General features: G+C 48.5%; 1 protein-coding gene and 1 non-coding gene across 8 annotated transcripts in view; one reads left to right on the plus strand and one right to left on the minus strand.

The window, feature by feature from the left end:
* The first annotated feature begins 563 nt into the window (after positions 1–563).
* EPHA10 (EPH receptor A10) overlaps positions 564–26,020 on the plus strand; it is a 51,691-nt gene continuing 26,234 nt past the window's right edge. For 6 of the 7 annotated variants that reach the window (XM_063601445.1, XM_063601448.1, XM_034961559.3 and 3 more), the window contains exons 1-5: positions 564–817; positions 2,945–3,009; positions 3,707–4,385; positions 11,433–11,588; positions 12,547–12,897. In XM_063601445.1, the coding sequence (XP_063457515.1) occupies positions 700–817; positions 2,945–3,009; positions 3,707–4,385; positions 11,433–11,588; positions 12,547–12,897 (1,369 nt within the window). In that variant the 5' untranslated portion in view covers positions 564–699. The remainder of the gene's footprint in view (positions 818–2,944; positions 3,010–3,706; positions 4,386–11,432; positions 11,589–12,546; positions 12,898–26,020) is intronic. The other variant, XM_034961557.3, reaches the window with a different exon arrangement.
* LOC112438711 (small nucleolar RNA U13) lies at positions 15,481–15,581 on the minus strand. The gene has a single exon (XR_003027087.1). It is a non-coding gene; the product is annotated as a small nucleolar RNA U13 (small nucleolar RNA).

Genomic DNA, 26,020 nt, shown 5'->3' on the forward strand with positions numbered 1-26,020 from the left:
TCCTTTCCCGAGCAGCTCCCGGGATCGTTCGGCCCCTCCTTCCTGCCGCTGTGTGTGTGTGTGTGTGTGTGTGTGTGTGTGTGTGTGTGTGTGTGATGAGGGCGGGAAGAGAAAGGGGGGGATGAGCTAGGAGACACCGGGAGCCTCAGACACAGGAACAGACCCAGGGCAGGGAGACAGGAGAGCTCCCCAGAGCTTGGGGTCAGGACATAAAGCTTCAAAACCCCGCAAGTCCTGGGAACAAGGGAGCTTCCAGACTAGCTCAGAGGCTGCAAGTGTTGCTGCCTCCCCGAGGGTCGCCCCTCCTTAAGCCAAGCCCACCTTGCCTGCCTACTTCTCAGGAATGAGGAGCTAAGGTTTAGCGCTCTGGGCCACCGATGCCGGCTCATTCCCCTCTCGCAGAAGCCCCGCCAGCTCCCACAGCTGCCCCACCCCCCACGGTTTGGAGATCTGCGGGACCCCTTCGTTTCCCCACCAGTTGGGTGTTCCGCCCCTGGCCTATGAAACTCCACCTTCCCACCCTCTGCTGGCGGGGACTGGTTGGCATCCCGCGGCGGTGCCTAGTGATTGGTTCCCATGGATGATGGTGAGCGGTGAGACTCCGCCCCCAGCTGGCTCGGGGGTCTGGGGGCACTGCTCAGCGGTGCTAGGCTGGCGCGGCTTGAGCCGCCGCCGCACTGACAGGTCGGTCTGCGGACCATGGAGACCTGCGCCCGTCCACACCCGCTGCGCCTGTTCCTCTGCCGGATGCAGCTCTGTCTCGCGCTGCTTTTGGGACCCTGGCGGCCTGGGACCGCCGAGGAAGGTGAGAAGACTGGTGAGCTCTGCTCGGAGCGTGGCATACCAAAAGATAGGGGGCTGGCGACGGGGGTTCTGGGGGAAGGAGTCATTGGAGAGGCTAGAGTCTGTATTGGGGCTTGAAGCAAGCAGGCAGCAAAGAACTGGAGAGACAGAGAAAAATGTGGTCAAGCAGTAGCGAAGAGAGGGGCGCTGAGGAGCTTGGGGGCTGGAGACCCGGGAGGTTGGGAAAGAAAGAGGCCAGGAACCGCGGGAGCTAGAGGCGGCGGTCCAGCGGCCGGTGAGACGGACAAGCTGAGTGATTGGAGGTGGGAGGTGCGGGGGCGGGGAGATGAAGAGTGGAGACAGGGAGATGCGGAGGTGAGCTCGGAATATGGGGAGACGGGATGGAGCCCGGACCACACGGGCTAGGAGACCACAGTGTGGCCAACAGAAGGTGGAATGCTGGTCGACAGGGCTGGATCCGGGCGCTGCCCGACGTGCTGATCATGGAACTGTCCGCAGTGCTGAATTCTGAGCTTAGTCTACCGGGCGCGCTCCGCGTTGCCGGGTTTGAGGCTGTGGGCGATACTGGAGCCCGCGTCTTGCCTCTGATTGTGCATTTGGGGGAGCTATACGCTCAGTTGAATCCAGAGGCGTCATATCCAGGTGCAGAATCCGGAGGAGCTGGAATCGGAGGCGTTGACCGCGGGGTTGGTCTGGGCCCTGGATGGCTGATGCCTTCCATTTCGCGATTCCGATGTGCTGTCAGTTGCGCGGATCTCGGAAAGCCGTCGGCGGTCCTGCCCACAGTCGCTGACGCCTCTGGAGAGGCCCTCACCTTGGTGGCCCACCCCCTGGTTTAAGCTCCAGAGGGTAATCTTCCAAGACTCCGGGGTGTCCTGACCTCCTGTCTCTGGTCTGCGGACTCTGCTGTCCAAACCATTTTCTGTGATCCATGCTGAGAGGTTGCAGGCTGCTGATCCGATGCCTCCTGGGGGAATAAAGGGACTTCAAGCTTCTCTGGTAGGAAGGGTCATAGATGTATACATAAAAGAATCCCAGACATTCTTTCAAAAGCAGTGGAAGTGACAGCCCCTGGGAAAAGGGCTGGCTGAGGAGAAGAGAGATTTTATTTCTCCAGTTGTTAGCAGTATCTCTCCACATTGTTTTCTCAGAGGCCCGGGAGTCAGACTAAAAATGTTCAAGTCTTCATGCCTGGGGACCACCGACCTCAGAAAAGCCCCTGAGTAGGAGTGGATTGGGGGGTATATACAGGAATCCCCTCATACATTCACTACTCACTTTCTCTCTCTCTCTCTCTCTCTCTCTCTCTCTCTCTCTCTCTCTCTCTAATTGACATTTAGCTATAATTTTGGGAACCTAAGAAGGCTGGGGAGAGTCACTGACTCCCACCCCCAATCTGAGAGCCAACCTTAGAGTATTTGCCATGGACCCTGTAGAAGGCTGAATGATGACCCCCACCCCCAATATGTCAATGTCCTAATCCCTAGAATCATGAATGTTAGCTTAATTGACAAAAAGGACTTTGCATATGTGATTAGTGATCTTTTGAGATGGAGAGATTGTTTTAGATTATCTGGATGGGCCCAATAATCACAATGGTCCTTGTATGAGGGGTGCAGGAGGAGCCAGAGTCAGAGGAGGAGGCAGTGTGATGACTGAGGCAGAGATTAAAGTGATGTGATTTGAAGATGGAGGAGGGGACCACAAGCTAGGGACTACAGGCGGCCACCAGATGCTGAAGATGGTAAGGACATGAATTCTCCCCTCAGAGCCTCCAAAAGAAAACAGTCCTGCTGACACCTTGACTCTAGACCAGTGAAAGTGGCTTTGGGCTTCTGACCTCCAGAACTGTAACAGAAAAATAATGTGTTGTTTTAAGCCACTAAATTTGTGGTAATATGTTACAGCAGCCCCAGGAACTGAATACAAGCTCCTTCCCTACTGACTGTGGCTACCTCTCTCTGGATTTGAGCTATTCACACCCCTCCTGGGGATGTATGGAGTGGGAAAAACTTGCCCATATCATTTGTCACATATTGCATTCTCTCAGCAAATTTACAGGGACTTCACCAAAGGATTCCACTCTCTTGCTAAACTGACCTTCTCGATTTCTGATATTTCTGTCTTCCCCTCTCCTTAGTTATCCTCCTGGATTCCAAAGCCTCCCAGGCCGAGCTGGGCTGGACTGCACTGCCGAGTAATGGGGTAAGTGCACAAGTGTCCCTCCCTGTCCCAGGGATCCTCTGGTGGTCCAGGACACAGTCTCCTCAGCTCCTCATGTTTACATCAGACAAAAGTGCTCCTCAGAGTGTGTGGTCTCCAGCAGCCCTGACTTCAAGCCAGAGTGGCCTATTAGAAAACATTGAGTCTTCAGCCAGTTAGACAGTCAAAAAAAAAAAAAGTGAATAAGTGAGGAGAGAACTGGCTGTCTAGGAACAGAAATGTGGCATCTGGATGGAGCTAATACAGGACAGTGGCTTGCACATAGTAGTAGATCCTCCAAACAATGTTGTTGATTGATTGACACAGCAAGCAAGACTGGGAGTCCTAAAAGAGGCTTGGAGACTTGGGGTAGGGGGGGATGATGTGGGCTGTAACAGCAGCTTGGTGGAGTGCAAAGGGCACTGCTCAGAGAGTCAGGAGACTACAGGCACCATTCCTAGCTCCACCACTAACTTGATGTGCATACCTGGTCAGATCGCTCTCCCTCTGGAGCCTCAGTTTCCCCATCTATAAAAATAAGGATTGGGATCATTTGTTTCCAAAGTTTCTCCCAGCGCTGCATCTTACAATTTCCGGGGTGTGCATGGTGCTGAGAGAGAAGGCAGGAGTCACTGCTAGCGCTCCACCTTCTGGAAGCACTTTGGCTCTGGGCTGCCCACCCCTTTATTCTTGTCCCCAGTGGGAGGAGATCAGCGGCGTGGATGAACACGACCGTCCCATCCGCACGTACCAAGTGTGCAATGTGCTGGAGCCCAACCAGGACAACTGGCTGCAGACTGGCTGGATAAGCCGTGGCCGCGGGCAGCGCATCTTCGTGGAACTGCAGTTCACACTCCGTGACTGCAGCAGCATCCCTGGCGCCGCGGGCACCTGCAAGGAGACCTTCAACGTCTACTACCTGGAAACTGAGGCCGACCTGGGCCGTGGGCGTCCCCGCCTAGGCGGCAGCCGGCCCCGCAAAATCGACACGATCGCGGCGGACGAGAGCTTCACGCAGGGCGACCTGGGTGAGCGCAAGATGAAGCTGAACACAGAGGTGCGCGAGATCGGACCGCTCAGCCGGCGGGGTTTCCACCTGGCCTTTCAGGACGTGGGCGCATGCGTGGCGCTTGTCTCGGTGCGCGTCTACTACAAGCAGTGCCGTGCCACCGTGCGGCGCCTGGCCACGTTCCCAGCCACCGCAGCCGAGAGCGCCTTCTCCACACTGGTGGAAGTGGCCGGAACGTGCGTGGCGCACTCGGAAGGGGAGCCTGGCAGCCCCCCACGCATGCACTGCGGCGCCGACGGCGAGTGGCTGGTGCCTGTGGGCCGCTGCAGCTGCAGCGCGGGATTCCAGGAGCGTGGTGACATCTGCGAAGGTATCCAGTTGGCTGGGGGCCTTGGGGTGGGAGTGTAGAGCGTAGGTGGCAATTGAGAGAGAGTGTGCCCTAGAGGAAAGAGGAGGGTGTGGGGTCGGGGGGCGGTGGAGAAGCCTTGGACTCTGGAGCCCAAGGAGAGCCCTGAAGTCTTGTGGAGTTTCCAGTGAGTCCAGTCAGGGCCAATGAGTGAACTTACTAGATGAAATTGACTGGCTAAGGAGGCATTAGGGACCTATATCTTAGGCACCTTGCACAGGCCTTCTCGTTTATTTATTTTCATGGCAATAAAGGAAGTCATTGTTTTGTTTTTTTTTTTTTTAATTATTTTTTAAATACGGAGTCTCTCTTGCTCTGTTGCCCAGGCTGGAGTGCAATGGCTTGATCTCGGCTAACTGCAACTTCCACCTCCTGGGTTCAAGCAATTCTCCTGCCTCAGCCTCCTGAGTAGCTGGGATCATAGGCGTGCACCACCATGCCCAGCTAATTTTTGTATTTTTAGTAGAGACGGGGTTTCACCATGTTGGCCAGGCTGGTCTCAAACTCCTGACCTCAAGTGATCCACCTACCTAGGCCTCCCAGAGTGCTGGGATTATAGGCGTGAGCCACCGTGCCTGGCCTAAAGGAAGTCATTCTTATCTCTATTTCACAGATGAAGAAACAGAGCCTCAGAGAGATTAGTACCTCACTTGCAAAGTTAGGAAATGGGGAGCTAGGATTTGAATTCAGGCTTGCCCAACTCACATTCTATGACACCATGAGGTCTCCTCAGTGCATAAGGAAGAACTCTACAGCAGCCCAATCTTCAGGCTAGTGGGATTGGTTGCATTACAGGGAGGAATCTCCCAGTCATGGACCACCTACTTGCAAGTTAGAGGCTGGCAGGGGGGATTTTTATGCTGGAGAGAGGGATTGGGAAGTTGCACTAGATGATTACGAAGATCACATCCCACACTCTGAACTACAATCACTGTGCTCCCTGGGGGAGATCCTTCATGTTGAGGGTTTTGCTGGGTTCTCAGGCTAGTGGGGGCATTAGGAACAGACCTCTCATTCTCTCTCTTGCCTGTGGCTTTGGATACAGAGGGTGATGATGGGGTTATTAATGTGTGTACTTAATATAGAAAGATCAAGGTATGCTTTTTCTAAACCATGTCCTTTTCTGGGTGCCAGGGCAACAGAAATGAGTCAGACATAGTCCTAGCTCTCAAGAAGCTCACAGTCTAGATGGAGAGATGCAAAAATTTAAAAATCACAAGAGGGTAATATATGCTATAACAGAGGGATACACAGAGTGGTGGGAAGACAGGGGAGGAAGTGACTAAATTTGCTCTCATTCCTTTGTTCAGTCATCCATCCAATATGAATTGAGGATGTGCCAGCTGCATTTATTGAGGGCTTATTATATGTATATAGATGAATGCCACCATCTCCTCCCTGCGGAAATTGTAATTTAGAGAAAGACTGGGAGGCACGAACCTTCCTGAGCTCTCCAGATATAGTTAGGATCCACCTCGGTGCTCTCCAGCATTCATTGAAACCTATTTCTGTACTTACCCCATGGTATGCACTGATCTACTTATGTGTGTTTTCACCACTAGATTAAGAACTTATTTTTTTTTTTTTAGAAATGGGGGTTTGTCTTGTTGCCTGGGCTTGCGTGTAGCAGCTATTCATAGGTATGATCATAGTGCATTACAGCCTTGAGTTCTTGGTTTCAAGCATTCCTTCTGCCTCAGCCTCCTGAGTAGGTGGGACTATAGGGACCACACCCTAGATTAGGAACTTCTTGAGCTCAGGCACTGGGTGTTACTAGTGTCAGCAGCCCCAGCATTCATAACAGGATAAGGCATATGGTAGGTGTTCAGTGAAAATGCATTGAGTGAAAAAGTGGTTACTATAGGGTGTGAAACATAAACAGAGAGCTAAGGAAGCATGGAAGGGAGAACCCAATTCTAAGCATGGAGAAGGCTTCCCAGAGAAGGTGAGAAGGTTTTTTTTCCCAGGCAGCTTAGAGCATTCTAAACTTAGGAATTGCATGCAGAAGGATGGAGGCAGAAGGAACATAGCATGGCTGGGCCTATGTAACTAAATGTGGTTGGAGCAGAGGGCATGTAGGGGTGTGGGAGTGAAGTGATGGGGTTGGAGAGGAGCAGGTGGAAATCATGAAAGGCCTTGAATGTTGGGATAAAAAGCTTAGACTTTATGCTTTAGGCCAATGGGGAGGATTTGAAGCAGGGATCTGACATGCTCAGATTTGTATTTTCAAAATATCACTCAAGCTGCAATTGCAAAGAAAGGATTGAAGAGGGAAGGATTAGGAGCCAGAAGATGAAGAAGGAAGATGGTGCAATAGTGCAGGAGAAAGAGCACAAGGGCTGAACTAAGGTAGTAGCAGAGATCATTGAGAGATGAGGATAGATGGGATCATGAGTTAGCATCCACAGCACTTAGTGACCATGTGATACAGGAGGAGAAAGGAGTCCCATTTGACTTACATGCTACTGGGGATTGAATGGACAGAGGGATCATTCACTAGGGTACAGAACACAGGACCTGGGTAGACACATATTTATGATGTCCATGGTGCATTCCAGTGGAGGTAGCTAGAAAGTGGGTCTGGAGCTCTGTAAGACAGAGACAGTACTTGAACCTGTGGGTGTGGTTGGGACAGACCAGGAGAATGTGTGGGGTAAGAAGCCAAGAGGGCCAACAATGAAGACTCATAGAATAGCAATACTTAAGGACAAGTAGAAAATACAGAGCCCATTAAAAAGGCTGAGAGGGAGTGATCAGAGTATGGAGGAGAACTAGGAGAGTGTGATATTATGACAGCCAAGAGAGATTGAAGGTGTCCAGGAAGGAATGCCCTAGAGTTGGGAAGCAGTCAGGTAAGTCAAGGGTTAGAAAGTGCCCAGTTGGTGGCCTTGGTGAGAGCAATTGCAGCTGAGTGATGGACACAGAGAACAGGTTGCAGTAGATTGAGGGATAAAGGAAGTTGAAGAGCTTGAGTCAGGGAATCTAGAAGCCTGGATTTGAATTAGAAGAGGAGGTATCTCGAGGAGGACATCGGACTGAGAGAGGATTTTTATTATAGATGGGAGAGACTTGTTTGTATGCGGAAGGACAAAGAGCCACTGGGATACCAAGTGTGTATATGGGGGGGATCCCCATCCCGGTCCCAGGAGGCAGGAGTATTTTATTACTGATGTGGGCTAGAATTGCTGATGCATTTTGCTAATAAAAAAGCAGGCCAGATTTTAGTCAGTTTTATCATTGTTTTTACATACTCTATAGTTTGTGCCCTTATTGCCTGCACCCAAAATGGGCCACTTTTTACTGCTTCACTACCAAGAAGGGAGATGACTGATGGAATGTAGTATTGGATGAGGTTAAAGGGAGAGATCCAGGGTGGAGACAGAGGGGCTGGCCTTCAACAGGAGGTGGCTCATTCCCTCCTCTAGGACTGGAAGGGAGGAGGAGAGGGGAGATGGTTGTGGATGGGGGCATTTGTGTATTCTGATGGGCAGATGTTGAGGGAATTATCAACTGATGGCTTCCCTTCTCCCTATAAGGTGGGAGGGAGGGCATCTGTACAAATGGACAGTAAGGTCCTTGTCTGTTTTATTCATTGTTGTGTATCTATAGAGCCTACCTAGTAGATGCTAAAAAATATTTGCTGAATGAATGGATCAGGAGTGAGAGGAGGAGGTTTCTCTGGGAAATGAGGGAGAAAGAGAGAGAGAGAGAAAGAGACTCAGGAACCCAATCCATGTCTGATGAGAACAGAAAAAGGCCACTTGTAATGGCCTCAGTTCTGCCTTGGGGAGTGGGGAGCTGGGGACAATGCCAAGGAAAGCTTCACAAGGGAGATGTTATTTGAACTGGGGTTTGGAGAAGTATAGAAGTTTGCCAGGGGAAAAGGGATATAAGGAATTATAGAACAAGACCCAGAAGTGTGAAAGGATGAGCTCAGTGTACCATGGGTAGAGTGGTTGGCAGTGGGGAGCTGTTGGAGGACATTAGGAAGGGAAGGGAAATGATTGGATTTGTATTTAGAAAGTTAAGGCCTTCCAAGTGCCTTCTGCAGCTAACACAAGCTTCCCTCTAAAAGTAGATGGATAAGTGGGGGAATAGAACGAATATGTTCTTTTCCCCTTTTTGTTTCTCTTTAGTGACCTTGACTTTTGTTCTCCCTCGGTTAGCCACTAGAGAAATTAGTAAAAGAGCTGGGGTTTCCTTTGGGGGAAAAAATCAGGGCATATAACAAGTAGCTTTAATTCTCTGCTAGGGCCAGGTGCAGTGGCTCACACCTGTAATTCCGGCAATTTGGGAGGCTAAGGCAGGAGGATTGCTTGAGCCAGGAGTTCAAGATCAGCCTGGGCAACACAGGGAGATCCCATCTCTCCACACACAAAAAATTAGCCAGGCATGGTTGCACAGCATGCCTGTGGTTCCAGCTACTTGGGAGGGCTGAGGTGGGAGGATTGCTTGGCCCCAGGAGGCAGGGGCTGTAGTGAGCTATGATTGTGCCACTGCACTCCAGCCTTGGCAACAGAGCAAGACCCTGTCACAAAGAAGCAAACAAACAAAACAACTCAGTGGGATTGCCTTGGAGCCAAGGGACCCAAGCAGATATGTTCTCTGAGGCTCCATAGGGCACAATGAGCCCCTGTGATGGGGTGGCACAAGGGGCATTACAGACAGCGAAGCTAATGGGGGCTCATCCTAAGAAGCACTTTCTGCCAGCATTGTTCAACAAAGGCAGCCTCAGAAGCGGGTGAATGCCTCATGATAAAGTATGTGACAAAGACTGTGGCTACTGCTGGGGAAGCTGCCGGAGGACCAGGCCAGTGGGAGCTGAGCTAGATTATCTCTGAAGGTCTGACCTTGAAGAGAGGGAGGGGCTAGCAGTCAGGAATCCCTGAATCTGCTCTTCAGCACAAACTCCTTCTAAGCAGAGCCTCTCACAGCAGAGATACCACTGTGGTCGCTGATGGGCCCACCCACCTCTAGGACAGCAGCCACCCTCATACACTTGTAGGGAAGGAGCCCCCAGCATTCTTCCCCTATTGCTGTGAAACCCTGCGAACAGATCATTTATCTGGGCTCTCACTTGCTCTCCTATTTCACAACAGTGGTGGGCAGGGCATGGTTGTTATTCCTATTTGACCAATGCTTTTTTTGAGGCCAGAGAGGCACAAGGAGTGGCCCAGCCAACACTATAACCCAAGCTTTCCAAGTCCCAGCCTGGGTCTCTGCTGCCCACCAGACCACGGGGATAGTTGGCCCATGCTCTGTTCTGCAGGCAGAGGAGACTTCTGAAGGCTCCTGGGCTGCCGAGCCCCTCCCCAGAGTTGTGCTGCCCAGGACTCTGGGCAAGATGGACCCTCTCAAACCTATGCCTTCCAGACAGTGGAAATCCTAGTCCCCTCCCCTCTTCTGCCACACAGGCTGAAAGTTCCTCCTGAGGGCTAGTCTGCACCCTTTCTGTTGTACTGTGTCTTCTTGGAGCTGGAGAGCAGCCAGCTAAACTAGAGGAGAGGGCCAGGGAACAAGGTGAGGACCACCCAAGTTCTGAGAGGTAGGGCCAGGAACCACCTGGCCCAGGTGGTGAGAAATTTTTTTAAAGTGGGTGTTTAGCAGTTACCACTTAAGGCCTGTGGGGGAGGAACAGTAATTACTACCATTATTGTGAAAATGTGGTTGGTACTGGGCTAGGTGGTTTACATGTTTTATCTCAATCCTCCAACAACCTTTTTGAGGTAGGTATTCAACACAAGGCTCAGAGGGGTCAACTGATGTGCTCAAGGCCACACAGCAAATAAGTGGGGTGACTCAGCTACAAACCCAGGTTGTTCAGATAGAAACACTTGTGATCTTAACAACCTGTGTTCTGAGAAGTGAGAGAAGCAAACTGAGTAGGTGTCAAGACTGGAACCAGGTCTGACTCATGGTCCAGGGAACTTTTACCGTCCCTTCTCTCTCCACCCACCCCCCTCCACCTGGCTGGCTTTACTTCCAGTTGGGAATTTATGACACACTCACTCACATGATGGTGGTGGTGGGAGGTTGTGTGTGTGCGTGTGCATGTATGCTTGTGTGTCTGTCCCTGAGTAACTGTGGAACAGCTCTTGGGACACCTCTCCTCCCCTCTCTTTCTCACACCAGCACTGCAGAGTTTGACTTATTTTCTTCCAGTGGTCCTGAGGGTGGTGTGATGTGGGCTTGGGTTGGGATCCCACAGGCTGTGGGAGAGTAGCTGTAGGCAACTTCACCTCTCCTAGCCTTAGCTCCCTCATTTTAAAAAGGGGATAAAGGGTCGGGCACAGTGGCTCACGCCTGCAATTTCGGCACTTTGGGACACCAAGCTGGGCAGATCACTTCAGGCCAGGAGTTCGAGACCAGCCTGGTCAGCATGGTGAAACTCCATCTCTACTAAAAATACAAAAAAAGTAACTGGGCATGGTGGTGCACACTTGTAATCCCAGCTACTCAGGAGGCTGAGGCAGGAGAATCGCTTAAACCTGGGAGGTGGGGGTTGCAGTGAGTGGAGATCCTGCCACTGCACTCCAGCCTGGGTGATAGAAGGAGACTCGAAAATAAAAAATAAAAAATAAATAAAATAAAAAGAGGATAAAGTATATAACCTCACAGGTGGTTGTGAGGATTCAATGAATTAATAGACGTAATTTAAAAAATAATAAATAGAGACGGGGTTTGGCCATGTTGTCCAGGCTGGTCTCCAACTCCTGGGCTCAAGTGATCCTCCAGCTTTGGCCTTCCAAAGTGCTGGGATTACAGGCATGAGCCACCACGCCCGGCTGAAAGTAAAATGTTTCAAAGTTTTCCGAACACACAGCGTTTTCTAAGGGTAGGTAATGGGTTGTTCAGGAGTCACTCCACGGGGCAGTGCTGACTGGAGTGGCTGAGTCCCCTGACTGTTTTTCTATCGCAATTGGAGGAGATAAACGCTGCCCTAACCAGGCCAGTCAGGAAAGCGGGGAGAAACTGGAGGAGCCCCCTCTTCTCACCAGCCATGCCCTGCAGCCTGTCCCCCAGGGTTTTACAAGGTGTCCCCGCGGCGGCCCCTCTGCTCACCGTGCCCAGAGCACAGCCGGGCCCTGGAAAACGCCTCCACCTTCTGCGTGTGCCAGGACAGCTATGCGCGCTCACCCACCGACCCGCCCTCGGCTTCCTGCACCCGTGAGTCCCCCCTCCAGGCTGCACTGCGGAGGGTGGGGGGTGGGAGTGGCCAAGAAGGAAGGCCTGATCCAGGTGGTGGTGAGGGCAGGGTCTCCGCACTGGGGCGCACGGGGGCGGATATGGGGGCCAGCGCCCCGGAAGGCGGCGTACGGGGGAGCGGAGCCTGGACGCGCCCTGGGGGCCGGGGCCTTTGATGAGAAGAACCAGGACAACTGCGAGAGTCCAGACGGAGGATGGGGTTAGGATGCCTGGCGGATCACTGAGGAGAGCGCCCCTCCGCTGCCCTCTCCTCACCCTGCCTACCCTCCAGCCGAAAGGGGGGGCTCCCGACCTTCGCACCATCGGTTCGGTCCCCATGCTCCCATCCTCGGTTCCTCACTAACCTCCTCCCAAATCCTCACCAACTGCCCCGCCACTCTCACATTCCGACCTCCCAAGGGCCCCCACGCCCCCGTCTCTGACCCTTCCCGGGGCAAGCCCCTCCTCCCGCTCGCCCCTGCTCCCACTCACCCCTGCTCCCGCTCGCCCCTGCTCCCGCTTGCCCCGGGCTCATCCGCCCTCGACCCCTCACTGACTGACCATCTCTGTACCAATCTCCCTGACTGAACCCCACGCCCCCATTCCTCCCACCCCAGACCCCTCACACCGTCCTATCCCCCATGCCCACTGGCTCCCACGGCCCATTCCCGCTCATCCATCCCTGTTCCTTCACCGGTCGTCCCTTCTACCTTCCTCCCTGACTGACCCCATGCCACTGTCCCTCCTGTCCCCCGTCCCCCCTCATCCACCAAGTCCCTTGATGAACGCCCTGGTTCCCTCCTCCCCGACTGACCCTCGCGCCCCTGCTTCTCCTGCCTCACTGGGGGTGGACAAGACCCCGCCCCCCCCCTCGTGCATCCCGCCCCTCTCACGGGCACCCACGCCCCGCCCTGACCGCCCCGCCCCTGTGCCGCCTCAGGGCCGCCGTCGGCGCCGCGGGACCTGCAGTACAGCCTGAGCCGCTCGCCGCTGGCGCTGCGACTGCGCTGGCTGCCGCCGGCCGACTCGGGAGGCCGCTCGGACGTCACCTATTCGCTGCTGTGCCTGCGCTGCGGCCGCGAGGGCCCGGCGGGCGCCTGCGAGCCGTGCGGGCCGCGCGTGGCCTTCGTACCGCGCCAGGCAGGGCTGCGGGAGCGAGCCGCCACGCTGCTGCACCTGCGGCCCGGCGCGCGCTACACCGTGCGCGTGGCCGCGCTCAACGGCGTCTCGGGCCCGGCGGCCGCCGCGGGAACCACCTACGCGCAGGTCACCGTCTCCACCGGGCCCGGGGGTAAGGCCGTCCGCGACCCCACCCCGAGGCCACCGCGCCTGCCGCCCCTGCGCCCTCTTGGGGCCGCCCCGTCGGTCCTGCGGGAGCCCCACCCACCCACCCCAGAGAAGCCATCCTCTGTACACGCACCCCGCCCCTCTCCGGGACACAAAGTCACCCCCCGGACGCCCCAGCGTCAGTCGCCCTCCCGAGTGTGCGAGAGGGACTGAGGATGCAGGCGTCCCCTTACTACTGGGCCAGAGGGGAGGCGCGCGGTTCTGTTGCGTCTGCGGGAAGCCGCTGTGTGCTCGCCTTTCTCCTGGACGCCTTGCACAAAGCCTCTGTCCCGCTCACGGCTCTGCAGTTGGCCTCGCCGCTGATTTCTCAGGGAAAAAGAGGTGGAAAGTCCCTTAATCTCTTACCTTCCCTTTAAAAAAATGTCAGTAGGAATCCGAATTTACTTCCTTCCCTCTGTCTCGGGAAGCCGGATCCGGCCCTGTGTCCCTTACCTCCAACCCTCGGCCTCTGCATGGTTTTGCTGCATCTGGCCACCTCCTTTCCTGGTCCCGGGAAAGGGCAAGGAAGCTTGTAGAGTTAGGCTGTAGGGGCGATGGAACACAGCAGCCAATACATCTCTGAGTCTGGACATGAGGTGAATAAGTGAAGACCTACAACCTTTTTACACCACACCTTCATTCCTGAGAGTTTCTTTTGATTCGCTTCTCAGCTGGGGTGGACCTTCAAGTTATGCTTGTATTCTTTGCAAGAAAGATAAGCGAGTGGTATGGTTTCTGACTCCCTTCCTAATCGAGGCTATAGGGTCGGCCTGTCACCCTGCATCCCTGCTTTCTGTGATCCCGCTTCTGTCTTTGGCAGTGGTGTTGCCAAGAAGTCTGAGGCTAGGGTTATTTTCATTCTTTTCTACTTAACTTGGACATATGACATGTACACGTATGCACACGGATGTTAGAATAATTCTTTAACCTGCTTAACCTACTGTTGATAATAATTTTTTTTTTTTTTTTTGAGACAGAGTCTTGCTCTGTCACCAGGCTGGAGTGCAGTGGCGCGATCTTGATTCACTGCAACCTCTGCCTCCCGAGTTCAAGTGATTCTCCTGCCTTAGCCTCCCGAGTAGCTGGGACTACAGGTGCATGCCACCACGCCCAGCTAATTTTTGTATTTTTTAGTAGAGACGGGGTTTCACCATGTTGGCCAGGATGGTCTCCATCTCTCAACCTCATGATCTGCTGGCCTCAGCCTTCCAAAGTGCTGGGATTACAGACGTGAGCCACTGCGCGCCTAGCCAGACTTTCTTTTTTTTTTTTGAAATGGAGTTTTGCTCGTCACCCAGGCTGGAGTGTGGTGGTGTGATCACAGTTCATGGCAACCTCTGCCTCCTGGGTTCAAGTGATTCTCCTGCCTCAGCCTCCCGAGTAGCTGGGATTACAGGTGTGCACCACCACACCCAGCTAAGTTTTGTATTTTTAGTAGAGATGGGGTTTCACCATATTGGCCAGGCCGGTGTCAAACTCCTGACCTCAAGTCATCTGCCCGCCTTGGCCTCCCAAAGTGCTGGGATTACAGGCATGAGCCACCTCATGCCAGGCTGAAAATAATCATTTAACCAATATGGATTTCTTTTTTTTCTTTTCTTTTCTTTTTCTTTTTCTTTTTTTTTTTTTTGAGAGGAGTCTCGCTCTGTTGCCCAGGCTGGAGTGCAGTGGCGATCTTGGCTCACTACAAGCTCCGCGTCTGGGGTTCACGCCATTCTCCTGCCTCAGCCTCCTGAGTAACTGGGACTACAGGGGCATGCAGCCACACCCGGCTAATTTTTTGTATTTTTAGTAGAGACGGGGTTTCACCATGTTAGCCAGGATGGTCTCTATCTCCTGAGCTCGTGATCTGTCCTCCTTGGCCTCCCAAAGTGCTGGGATTACAGGCGTGAGCCACTGCGCCCGACTACCAATATGGATTTCTTTTGATTGAGTAAACCTTTTGATTTGCACAACTTTTTTTTTCCCGGGAAAAGTTTTCTTCAGGCCGGGAACAGTGGCTCATGCCCTTAGTCTGAGCACTTTGGGAGCCTGAGGCCAGGACCAATATAGTGAGACCCTGTCTCTACAAAAAATTTAAAAAATTAGCCAGGCATGGTGATGTGTGCCTGTAGTACCAGGTGCTCAGGAAGGTGAAGGAGGAGGATCAGTTGAGCCCAGGAGTTTGAGGCTGCAGCGAGTGATAATTGTGCCACTGCACTCCAGCCTGGGTGACAGAGCCAGACTATGTCTCTTAAAAAAAAAAAAAAGTCTCAAAAAAAAAAAGTTTTATTCAGCCACTGCTTTGACTAGAACTTCTGATAGCTCAAATATATCTCTTAAAAATATCTCTAAGCCTTAGGTTGTACATTCATTTTCTGATTCTCAAATCTTGTCACTTCACTTCCCTTATCCTTTTGAGCTCTTAATCCATTTCCACTGCCTTTTGGAGATTTTCCAGCTTGTCTGGGTTTCTGGAACAGTACTGTTTTTTACTGTCTCTATTGTGCTTTAACATTTGCTATTGCATTTACATCTTTAAAAATTCTTTTTTTCCATCTTTCTTTCATGTCAGATGGGTATTTTGCCAACGTGAAAAGGTTCGGGGGTGACACATCTCATATACGAGTGTGAATCCCCAATCATCACACTTGCAAACTACAAAAGGATCACATTTTTAAAAATTCAGTATAGAAGAAGAAAAAAACCCATAATCTTATTACATAGATATAAACAACTATTAATATCTTAGAGTATATACTTCCAGAAAATTTTTCCTGTCTATTTTGATCTCTGTATTCATATTTGTAACTATCCACCTATAAAATCCCTTTTGTTTTAATACAGTCATGCACCATATAAAGACATTTTGGTCAACAATGGATGGCATATATGATGGTGATCCTGTAAGATTATAACGGAGCTGAAAGACTCCTGTCACTTAGTACTTTCTGTTACAGTTGTCTGTAGTATTCAGTACAGTCACATGCTGTCACCCAGGCTGTACAGGTTGTAGCCTAGGCGTGTCATAGGCTATGCTGTCTAGGTTTGTGTAAGTACACTCTGATGTTTGTATAACAATGAAATCACCTAACAACGCATTTCTGAGAACATCTTCCCATCATTTAGCAATGCATGATGGTATATGTAATACTAACTTTTATCTGGCATTTTACATTAACAATCTTTTTTTTTTTTTTGAGACGGAGTCTTGCTCTATCACCCAGGCTGGAATGCAATGGCTCAGTCTTGGGTCACTGCAACCTCCGCCTCCCAGGTTGAAGCGATTCTCCTGCCTCAGCCTCCTGAGTAGCTGGTATTACAGGCACACACCACCACATCCGGCTAATTTTTGTATTTTTAGTAGAGACAGGGTTTCGCCATGTTGGCCAGGCTGGTCTCGAACTCTTGACATCAGGTGATCCACCCGCCTCAGCCTCCCAAAGTGCTGGGATTACAGGCGTGAGCCACCGTGCACGGCCTTATGTTAACAATCTTAACTGTTTTGACACAGATAGATTTAGAAGCCATGTTAAGGAAATACTCTTCTATTTCCATTTTCTCAATAAAAATACTAAGCTTCCACTGATCTAGTGCTGCTGTATTTGGCACTGTGCAATATGATTTTCTACATTAATTCATTGAAACAGGGCTGGGCACAGTGGCTCACGCCTGTAATCCCAGCACTTTGGGAGGCCGAGGCAGGTGGATCGTTTGAGGTCAGGAGTTTGAGCCAGCCTGGCCAACATGGTGAAACCCCGTCTCTACTAAAAATAAAAAAAATTAGCCAGGTGTGGTGGTGCACACCTGTAATCCTAGCTACTGGGGAGGCTGAGGCAGGAGAATCTCTTGAACCCCGGAGGTGGAGGTTGCAGTGAGCTGAGATCATGCCACTGCACTCCAGCCTGGGTGACAGAGCAAGACTCTACCTCAAAAAAAAAAAAAAAAAAGATGAAAAGAAAGGAAACTCATCTTAGATTGGTTTTGGAACCCAGGTCTGTCTGACCTCAAAGCCCTGTGCCTTTAATCCCTAGGCCATATAATGCTTCATTGAACTTTTTCTAAAAATCAGAAATGGATGTTAATTTTATAAAATGCTTATTAAGCATTTTCAATATGACCAAATTTTTTCCTTTTTGACCTGTCGGTATGATGAATTCTATTAATGGATATTTCAGTGTGAACTCTCTGCACTCCTGGATTATACCCTACTAGATATGAGTATATTATTCTTTGGATGTTTTGCTGAGTTCATTTGCTTATATTTTAAGATTTTTCCCATCTACATTTCTAAGAGAGATTAGTGTTTTGTAATGTGTTCTTTGTCAAGTTTTGGCACTATGGGGATGCTGGCTTTGGTAAAGGTATCAGGAAAAATTTCTTCTTTTTCTCTGCTCTGGGACAGTTTCAACAACACATTTACATATTCTTTGAAGGCATGAAAAACTGCCTGGGAAACTTTCTGGGTTCTATGCCATTTTTGGAGAGAAAGTTTTATTTATTTGTTTATTTATTTATTTGAGATGGAGTCTCACTCTGTCGCCCAGGCTGGAATGCAATGGCACCATCTCAGCTCACTGCAACCTCTACCTCCCAGGTTCCAGTGATTCTGCTGCCTCAGCCTCCCAAGTAGCTGGGATTATAGGCAACCACCACCACGCCCAGCTAATTTTTGTATTTTTAGTAAACATGGGATTTCACCACGTTGATCAGGCTGGTCTTGAACTCCTGACCTCAGATGATCTGCCTGCCTTGGCTTCCCAAAGTGCTGGGATTACAGGCGTGAGGCACTGCACCTGGTGGTTTGATATTTTTAATCTTTACTGTAACGTCTTGATCAGTTTTATAAATTTGTGCTTTCCTAGAAAATATTTTGGTGTTCTTTTTCTAATTTATTATTAGAAATGTATATACATTTCCTCAGTACCTGGAGTTAACTTCACTTTCTCTTTCTTCCTGTTGTATGCTTGTGATTTCTGTCTTTTTTCTTAATTATCCTTGCCAGAAGTTAATTTTACTGGTTATGACACAGAATCAGCTCTTGAACCTATCAATTCCATTGTTCTTTACTTTCATCACTTATTTTATGATTTATTATTATTATTATTTTTGAGATGGAGTCTCACTCTGTTGCCCAGGCTGGAGTGCAGTGGCACCATCTCAGCTCATTGCAACCTCTGGCTCCCAGGTTCCAGTGATTCTGCTGCCTCAGCCTCCCAAGTAGCTGTGATTACAGGTGCACGTCAGCATGCCCGGCTATATTTTATGATTTTATCTTTATTAATACCACTCTCCTGCTTTCCTGAAGTTTTTTTTTTTTTTTTTGAGACGGTTTCACTCTGCCTGTCACGCATGCTGGAGTGCAGTGGCATGATCTTGGCTCACTGCAACCTCTGCCTCCTGAGTTCAAGCGATTCTCCTGCCTCAGCCTCCCAAGTAGCTGAGATTACAGGTGCACACCACTACACCTGGCTAATGTTGTGTTTTTTGTAGAGATGGGGGTCTCACTATGTTGCCCAAACTTGTCTTGAACTCCTGGACTCAAGCAATCTACCTGCCTTGGCCTCCCAAAGTTTTGGGATTACAGGTGTGAGCCACCCCACCCAACCTCTGAAGTCTTTTTCTAGGCAAGTTCAGTGCTTAGTTATTTTTTGTTTAAATTTTTTAAAGCTATGAGTTTTCCTCTGAATATAGCTTTGTCACTTCCAATACATTTGATACATGATATTATCACATTGTTAGTATTATAAGTTTTTTTAGGTATAATTCATGTAACATAAAATTCACCCTTTTGAAGTATACAGTTCAGTGATTTTTCATATATTCGCATAGTTGTGCAATAAGTGCTATCTAATTCTAAAACATTTCATCACCCTGAAAGGAAACCCATTAGTCACTCACCATTCCATCCACCTCCTCTAGCTCTTGGTAACAACTAGGTCTTTCTGTTTCTATGGATTTGCCTATTCTTGGCATCTCAATACATGGAATTATACAATATGTGAACTTGCATGTCTGGCTTCTCTCACTTAGCATAATGGCTTCAAGGTTCATCCATATTGTAGCATGTATCAGTACTTCATTCCTTTTTATGGCTGAATGACATTCCATTGCATGGATAGACCACAATTTTGCTTATCCATTCATCAGTTGATAGACATTGGGCTGTTTCCACATTTTGGCTATTATGAATAATACTATTATGAATATTAATGTATTCATAATACATTAATGAATATATGTTTTTGCATAAACATATATTTTCAGTTCTCATGGTTATATACCTAGGAGTAGAATTGCTAAGTCATGTGGTTATGGACTGAATTATGTTACCTCCAGATTCATGTGTTAAAACCCTAAACCCCAATGTGACTATATTTGGAGAGAGTCTCTTTAAGGAGGTAATTAAGGTTAAATGAGATATAAGGGTGGGCCCTCATCCATTAGGACTGGTATCTCTATAAGAAAAGGGAGAGACACCGCCCGGTGCGGTGGCTCATGCCTGTAATCCCAGGACTTTGGGAGGCCGAAGTGGGTGGATCACCTGAGGTCAGGAGTTCGAGACCAGCCTCAACATGGAGAAACCCCATCTCTACTAAAAATACAAGATTAGCCGGGCGTGGTGGTGCATGCCTGTAATCCCAGCTACTCGGGAGGCTGAGGTAGGAGAATTGCTTGAACCTGGGAGGCGGAGGTTGCGGTAAGCCGAGGTCGTGCCATTGCATTCCAACGTGGGCAACAAGAGCGAAACTCCATCTCAAAAAAAAAAAAAAGAAAAGAAAAGGGAGAGACACCACAGCTCACTCACTCTTTGTCCATGTGTACACAGAGGAAAGGCCACGTGAGAATACAGTGGGAAGGTGGCTGGTCAGGAAAACAGCTCTTACCAGATTACAGATCTGCTGACCTCTTGACCTGGGACTTCTAGCCTCCAGAAGTGTGAGAAAATAAATTTTTGTTATGAAAGCCAAAGGTGGCTTTTTTTAGGAAAGCCACCTTTGTTATTTATTTATGTATTTTTTGAGACAGTCTTCCTCTGTCACCCAGGCTGGAGTGCAGTGGTGCGATCTCAGCTCACTGCAACCTCCGCTTCCCAGGTTCAAGCAATTCTCAAGCCTCAGCTTGCCAAGTAGCTGGGATTACAGGTGCATGCCACCACGCCTGGCTAGTATTTGTATTTTTTAGCAGAGACAGGGTTTCCCCATATTGGCCAGGTTGGTTTCAAACTCCTGGCCTCAGGTGATCCACCTACCTTGGCCACTCAAAATGCTGAGATTACAGGTATGAGCCACCATGCCTGGCTTGAAAGCCACCTTTGTTATTAAAGGTCTGTGGTTTCTTGTTATGGTAACCTGAGCTGACTAATACGTATAATAACTTTTTAACTTTTTGAGGAATTATCAACTTTTTCAAAGCAGCTGTACCATTTTGCATTCCTACCTGCAAAGTACAAGGGTCCAAGTTTCTCTGCCTCCTCACCAATACTTGTTATTGTTTGTCTTTTAAACAGTAGCCATCCTAGCAGATGTGAGGTGGTATCTCATTGTGGCTTTGATTTGCATTTCCCTAATAACTAATGATATTGAACATCTTTTCCTGTGCAGGGTTTTCTTTTTGTCATTAAGTTATATTATAACTATAGATATGTATTACAGACACTAGACCCTTGTGTTCATTTCCCAGGGTTGCTCTAACAAGGTGCCAAAAAACTGGCTGGCCTAAAACAAATGTGTTGCAAAATCAAGGTGTCGTCGGAGCCACGCTGCCTCCGATGGTTCTAGAGGAGGACCCTTCCCTGCCCTTTCAGCTTCTTATGTTTCCTGGCAATCCTTGGTGTTCCTTGGCTCGCGGACGCATCACTCTAGTCACATGGCTGTCTTCTCCCGGTGTCTTCACATCATCATCTCTCTAGGTGTTTTTCTCTGTGTTCAAATTCTTCTTTTCATGAAGATGCCAGTCATATTGGATTAGGGCCCACCCTAATGGCCTCATTTTAACTTGATTACCTCTGTAAAAATAAGATCACATTCTGAGATGGGAGGTGGTGGTTGGGACTTCAACATATCTTTTTTGGAGACACAATTTAACCCATACAAACCTTGTCAGATACATGATTTGTGAATATTTTCTCCCACTCTGTGGTTTGGCTTTCACTTTATTGAGAATAGCCTTTCAATCACAAAAGCTTTTAGTTTCTTTTTTTTTTTTTTTTTCCCCAAGATGGAGTCTTGCTCTGTTGCCCAGGGTGGAGTACAGTGGTGCAATCTTGGCTCACTGCAACCTCTACCTCCTGGGTTCAAGCGATTCTCCTGCCTCAGCCTCCAGAGTAGCTGGGACTACAGGTGCACACCACCACATCCAGCTATTTTTTTTTTTTTAGATGGGCTGGAGTGCAGTGGCGTGATCTTGGCTCACTGCAACCTGTGCCTCCTGGGTTCAAGTGATTCTCCTGCCTCAGCCTCCCGAGTAGCTGGGATTACAGGCACACACTGAGGCGCCCAGCTAATTTTTTTTTTGTATTTTTAGTTAAGACAGTTTTACCATGTTGGTCAGGCTGGTCTCGAACTCCTGACCTCGTGATCCACCTGCCTCAGCCTCCCAAAGGGCTAGGATTACAAGAGTGAACCACTGTGCCCGGCCAAAAGCTTTTAATTTTGATGAAGTCAAATTTATTTATTTTTTCTTTGGTTGCTTGTGCTTTTGGTGTCATCGCTAAGAAACCATTGCTTAGTCCAAGGTTAACATTTCTGTGTTTTCTTTTAGTGTTGTAGTTTTGACTCAACTTATTTTAGAAGATGTGCTTTTATTTCCAGATGACTTGCTTTTATTTTGTTCGTCTTTACGTTGCTGATTGTAGTGCTTCATGGAGGTTTGTACGTGGTAAAAATTTTTAAACTATTTCATGGCTACTTTAAAACAATGTGCACTATTTTTAGTGTAGTTCTTTCTCTCTCTGTCTTTATATATCTATATCTGTATCTATATCTATCTATATATACACAGATGTTCCTCAACTTAATGACGGGCTTATGTCCCATTGGGCTCATTATAAGTTGAAAATATTATAAGTCGAAAATGCATTTAATGCACCTAGCCTGCCAAATATCATACCTTAGCCTAGCCTACTTTAAACATGGCCAGAACACTTACATTAGCCTACAGGTGGGCAAAATCACCTATTTTACAATGAGTATTTTACACTGAGTATCTCATGTAATTTATTGAACACTGTACTGAAAGTGCAAAAATAGAATGGTTGTATTGCTTTTACACCATTGTAAAACAATCATCAGTTAAACCATCATGAGTTATTATTCAGTTGTAGTTCCTTCTTATTTTGTACTTGATGTTCCAAAGACTGAGAGGGGTTCATTTTGCATTCTGTTTGTGATTTTGTTAAAATTCCTTGTATTTGTAATGAATTTTATTTTAAATATTTCAATTTTGCTGATGCACTTTTAGTTTCTTCACCCAGCCCTTCTCAGTTTCTCCATTTTTATCTCATCTCGTTTCTTTTTCTTCTCCACCTGTTTTCTCCTTATGACCTTCTGTACATAGTTGGTGGAGGCTGTGTTTTCTTTCTTCTTAAAGTGCCAGAGCGTTTTACTTACTCTCTATCATATTAAATCACTTTTCAAGATCTGCTTCTCCTGAGTCTTCAGAATAATGTTCCTATTCTCTTATTCTGAAATATTTTTTCATATACCCAATTTCTGGTATTTTCTGTTTACTTGTTCTTGAGTAAGGAAATAGCTGGTGTTTGTCAACAACAACAAAAAAGATGCGTGAATTGCCCTTTGAATTAGTTATGAGGTTTTCAGCTGCAAGTAACAATAAATCTCAGTCTGATTTTATTTTATTATTATTATATTATTATTATTAGAGACAAGGTCTTACTCTGTCACTCAGGCTGGAGTGCAGTGGCATGATCATAGGCTCACTGTAACCTCAAACTCCTGGGGTCAGGTGATCCTCCCACCTGAGCCTCCCAAGTGGCTAGGACTGCAGGCATGCCAACATGCCTAGCTAACTTTTTTTTTTTTCTTTTTAAATTTTTTTGTAGAGACGGAGTATTGCTATGTTGCCCAGGCTGGTCTCTAACTCCTGGCCTCAAGCAAGACCCCCATCTATGCCTCTCAAAGCTCTGGGATTATAGGCATGAGCCACAGTGCTGGGCCCTAACTGACTTTAACTTAAATGATTTCTTAGCTCACATAAGAGGGCTAGAGTTAAAGCTTGGTTCATTCAGCAGCTCAAAAGTGTCCTCAAGGACCCAGGTTTTTTCTGTTTGTCCACTCTGCCATTCTCATCACATAGGCTGGTTCCCTCATGGTAGCAAGGTGGCTGCAGCAGCTCCACACATCACATCCTTACCATTCAGAGGCAGAAAAAGAACTGTTTCTTCCTTGCAGGTATCTTTTTAAAAGCAAGAAACTTTTCTCTGAATCCCCTGTCCCCAGCTAACTTCTTTTGTTGGCCAGAACTGGATTGTAAGCCCAACCCTAAACCATTCACTGGCAAAGGGAATGAGTGCACACAAATGTCTTAGAACAACCAGAAGTTACCCAAGTCATCTATGGGGAGACAGTAGACTATGAACCAAAAATTCAGCTCAGCTAGCAGGAAAGGGGGACAAGGCTGTTGACTAGGTTTCCAGTACTATCTGCTGTAACTTTGGCCCCACTTGGGTGCTGGCTGATTCCCATCTCAAATCTACAGCTGGAGAGCAGGTGCTTGGTGTTAGTTTTTAGCTCCACTAGCAGGATTTATTAGGCTTTCATCTAATTATCTCTTCGGAGCTGAGATGGAACCATCTTCTACCTCTCTATCCTGGCCATCTGATGCTTTCCACAAATGTAGCTCAAAAATGGACATTTCTAGCCTCCTTTTCCATCTCTGCCCCATCTGTATTCGCAAGGAACTTTGCCACCTCCTAGAATGCTTCATCACTCCTCTCGCCTTTGTGCTCAGGCCTTTTCTGGGAGCTGCCATCTCAAAGTGAATTTTGGCTGAGAAGTGCCCCCGGGGGATAGGGAAGAGCACTCTTCCTCGAAAGCAGCTCTGCAGTAGAGTGCTGGCTGTGCATTGTCCACTTGACAAAGACCTGGCTTTTTTTTTTTTTTAAAGGGTCAGACACTGAAGGGAGGAATAAAGGATTTTTTGAGTTATTTTTAGAATGGGAGGCAATGCCACTCTGTGGGCAGTGTAGCCTAGGGGTTCATTACAATTGCACTTTTTGATCTAGTCCCACTGCCTTGATCATAAGTAGAAATGTGCCACTCTACTCTCCAGCCCCCATTCTGGCGATCAGCTGTCAAGACTAGTTTATGGTGATGGTGTAGGTTTTCAACTCTTACTGTGTCTTTATGTTTTAATTGGAATTTGGGAAAGACATGGAGTGGAGGCTGCTAGATATATATACCATTTAAGACTAGAAGCCACATCCACGCACTTGTCAGAGCCTGAGCCACCTACTCCCTGTTTCCACTTTCTTGCCTTATTACTATCTGATTGGTACTTTCCTCAATCCCCTGAAGGCACCGGGAATGTCCACTTTATGAAAGCCAGTGGGAAGTTTGAATCATCATCTTACTCTGTTGTCTCCTCTCAGCGTAAGACATGGCCCAGCGCCAGCTCCTCTTGCTGGAATGCTGGTGCTGAGCACTCGCTCAGTCCCTCATACACATTACTTCATAAAATTCCCACAGCAAGCCTAGGAGGTGTCATCATTGTTCTCATTTTACACACGGGGAAACCGAGGCTCAGGGAGTAAGATCACTTGCTTGTGGACCAATAGTGGGCTAACCACTGGAAAAGTCAGGAGGGAACCTTCCTGAATGTTCTCTTCCCTGGGCTTCCATCACCTTGCCCACCCTTGGTCTTCCTCCTGCCTCTCTGGCTCCTCCTTGTCAAGCTTCTCTTCCCTTGCCTGTTTCTTAATTGTTGGCGTGTCTCAGGCTTATTCCCTAAAAGCTTTTCCTCTTCTCTTTTTATGTGTTTTCCCTGGACAGTTTCATCCCTTCACCTTCTCATGGCTCCTGCATCTCCATCTTTCTCCCAGACACCTTTTCTGAGCCCTGGAACCATTTCTCCCACTGCCCTCCTGGCATCTTCTCTTGGAAACCCCTTTGCCGAACACTAACCCCAGGCCTTATTATCTCCCGTATGTGTGTGTATGCTGCTGTTCATCTGACATCATCCAGACTGGCGGTTCTCAAACTTGTCTGCACACTGGAATCACCAAGAAACTTAAAAAATAAAGCAACTGGCTGGGCGCGGTGGCTCACGCCTGTAATCCCAGCACTTTGGGAGGCCGGGGTGGGCGGATCATGAGGTCAGGAGATGGAGACCATCCTGGCTAACATGGTGAAACCCCGTCTCTACTAAAAATACAAAAAATTAGCTGGGCGTGGTGGCGGGCGCCTGTAGTCCCAGCTACTCGGGAGGCTGAGGCAGGAGAATGGCGTGAACCTGAGAAGTGGAGCTTGCAGTGAGCCGAGATCCCGCCACTGCACTCCAGCCTGGTTGACAGAGTGAGACTCTGTCTCAAAAATAAATAAATAAATAAATAAATAAATAAATAAATAAATAAATAAATAATAGAATAAAATAAAAGCAACTGATCCCTGAGCTCCAGCCTACAGAGATGATGCTTTGTTTGCTCTGGGTTGTGACCTGGGCAACATTTTTTTTACTGTAAAAAACACATAAAATGTATCATCTTAACCCATTTCACGTGTATAGTACAGTAATGTTAACTAGATACGTTGTCCAAAGGATCTCTATAATTTTTTTTCTTTATTTTTATTTATTTATTTTTTTGAGACTGGGTCTTGCTGTATTGCTTAGGCTGGAGTGCAGTGGCAGCCTTGACCTTCTGGTTTCGGGCAATCCTCCTGTCTCAGCCTCCCACGTGTCTGGGACCACAGGTGTGTGACACCATGCCTAGCTAATTGTTTGATTTTTTGTAGAGACAGGGTCTCACTTTGTTGTCCAGGCTGGTATTGAACTCCTGGGCTCAAGCGATCCTCCCACCCTGGCCCTCCCAAAGTGCTGAGATTACAGGCATGAACTCCAATACCTGGGGTGTAGAACTTTTTCATCTTGCA

This window comes from Pan paniscus, chromosome 1 (genome assembly GCF_029289425.2).
Source record: "Pan paniscus chromosome 1, NHGRI_mPanPan1-v2.0_pri, whole genome shotgun sequence".
NCBI classification, from domain to species: Eukaryota; Metazoa; Chordata; class Mammalia; order Primates; family Hominidae; genus Pan; species Pan paniscus.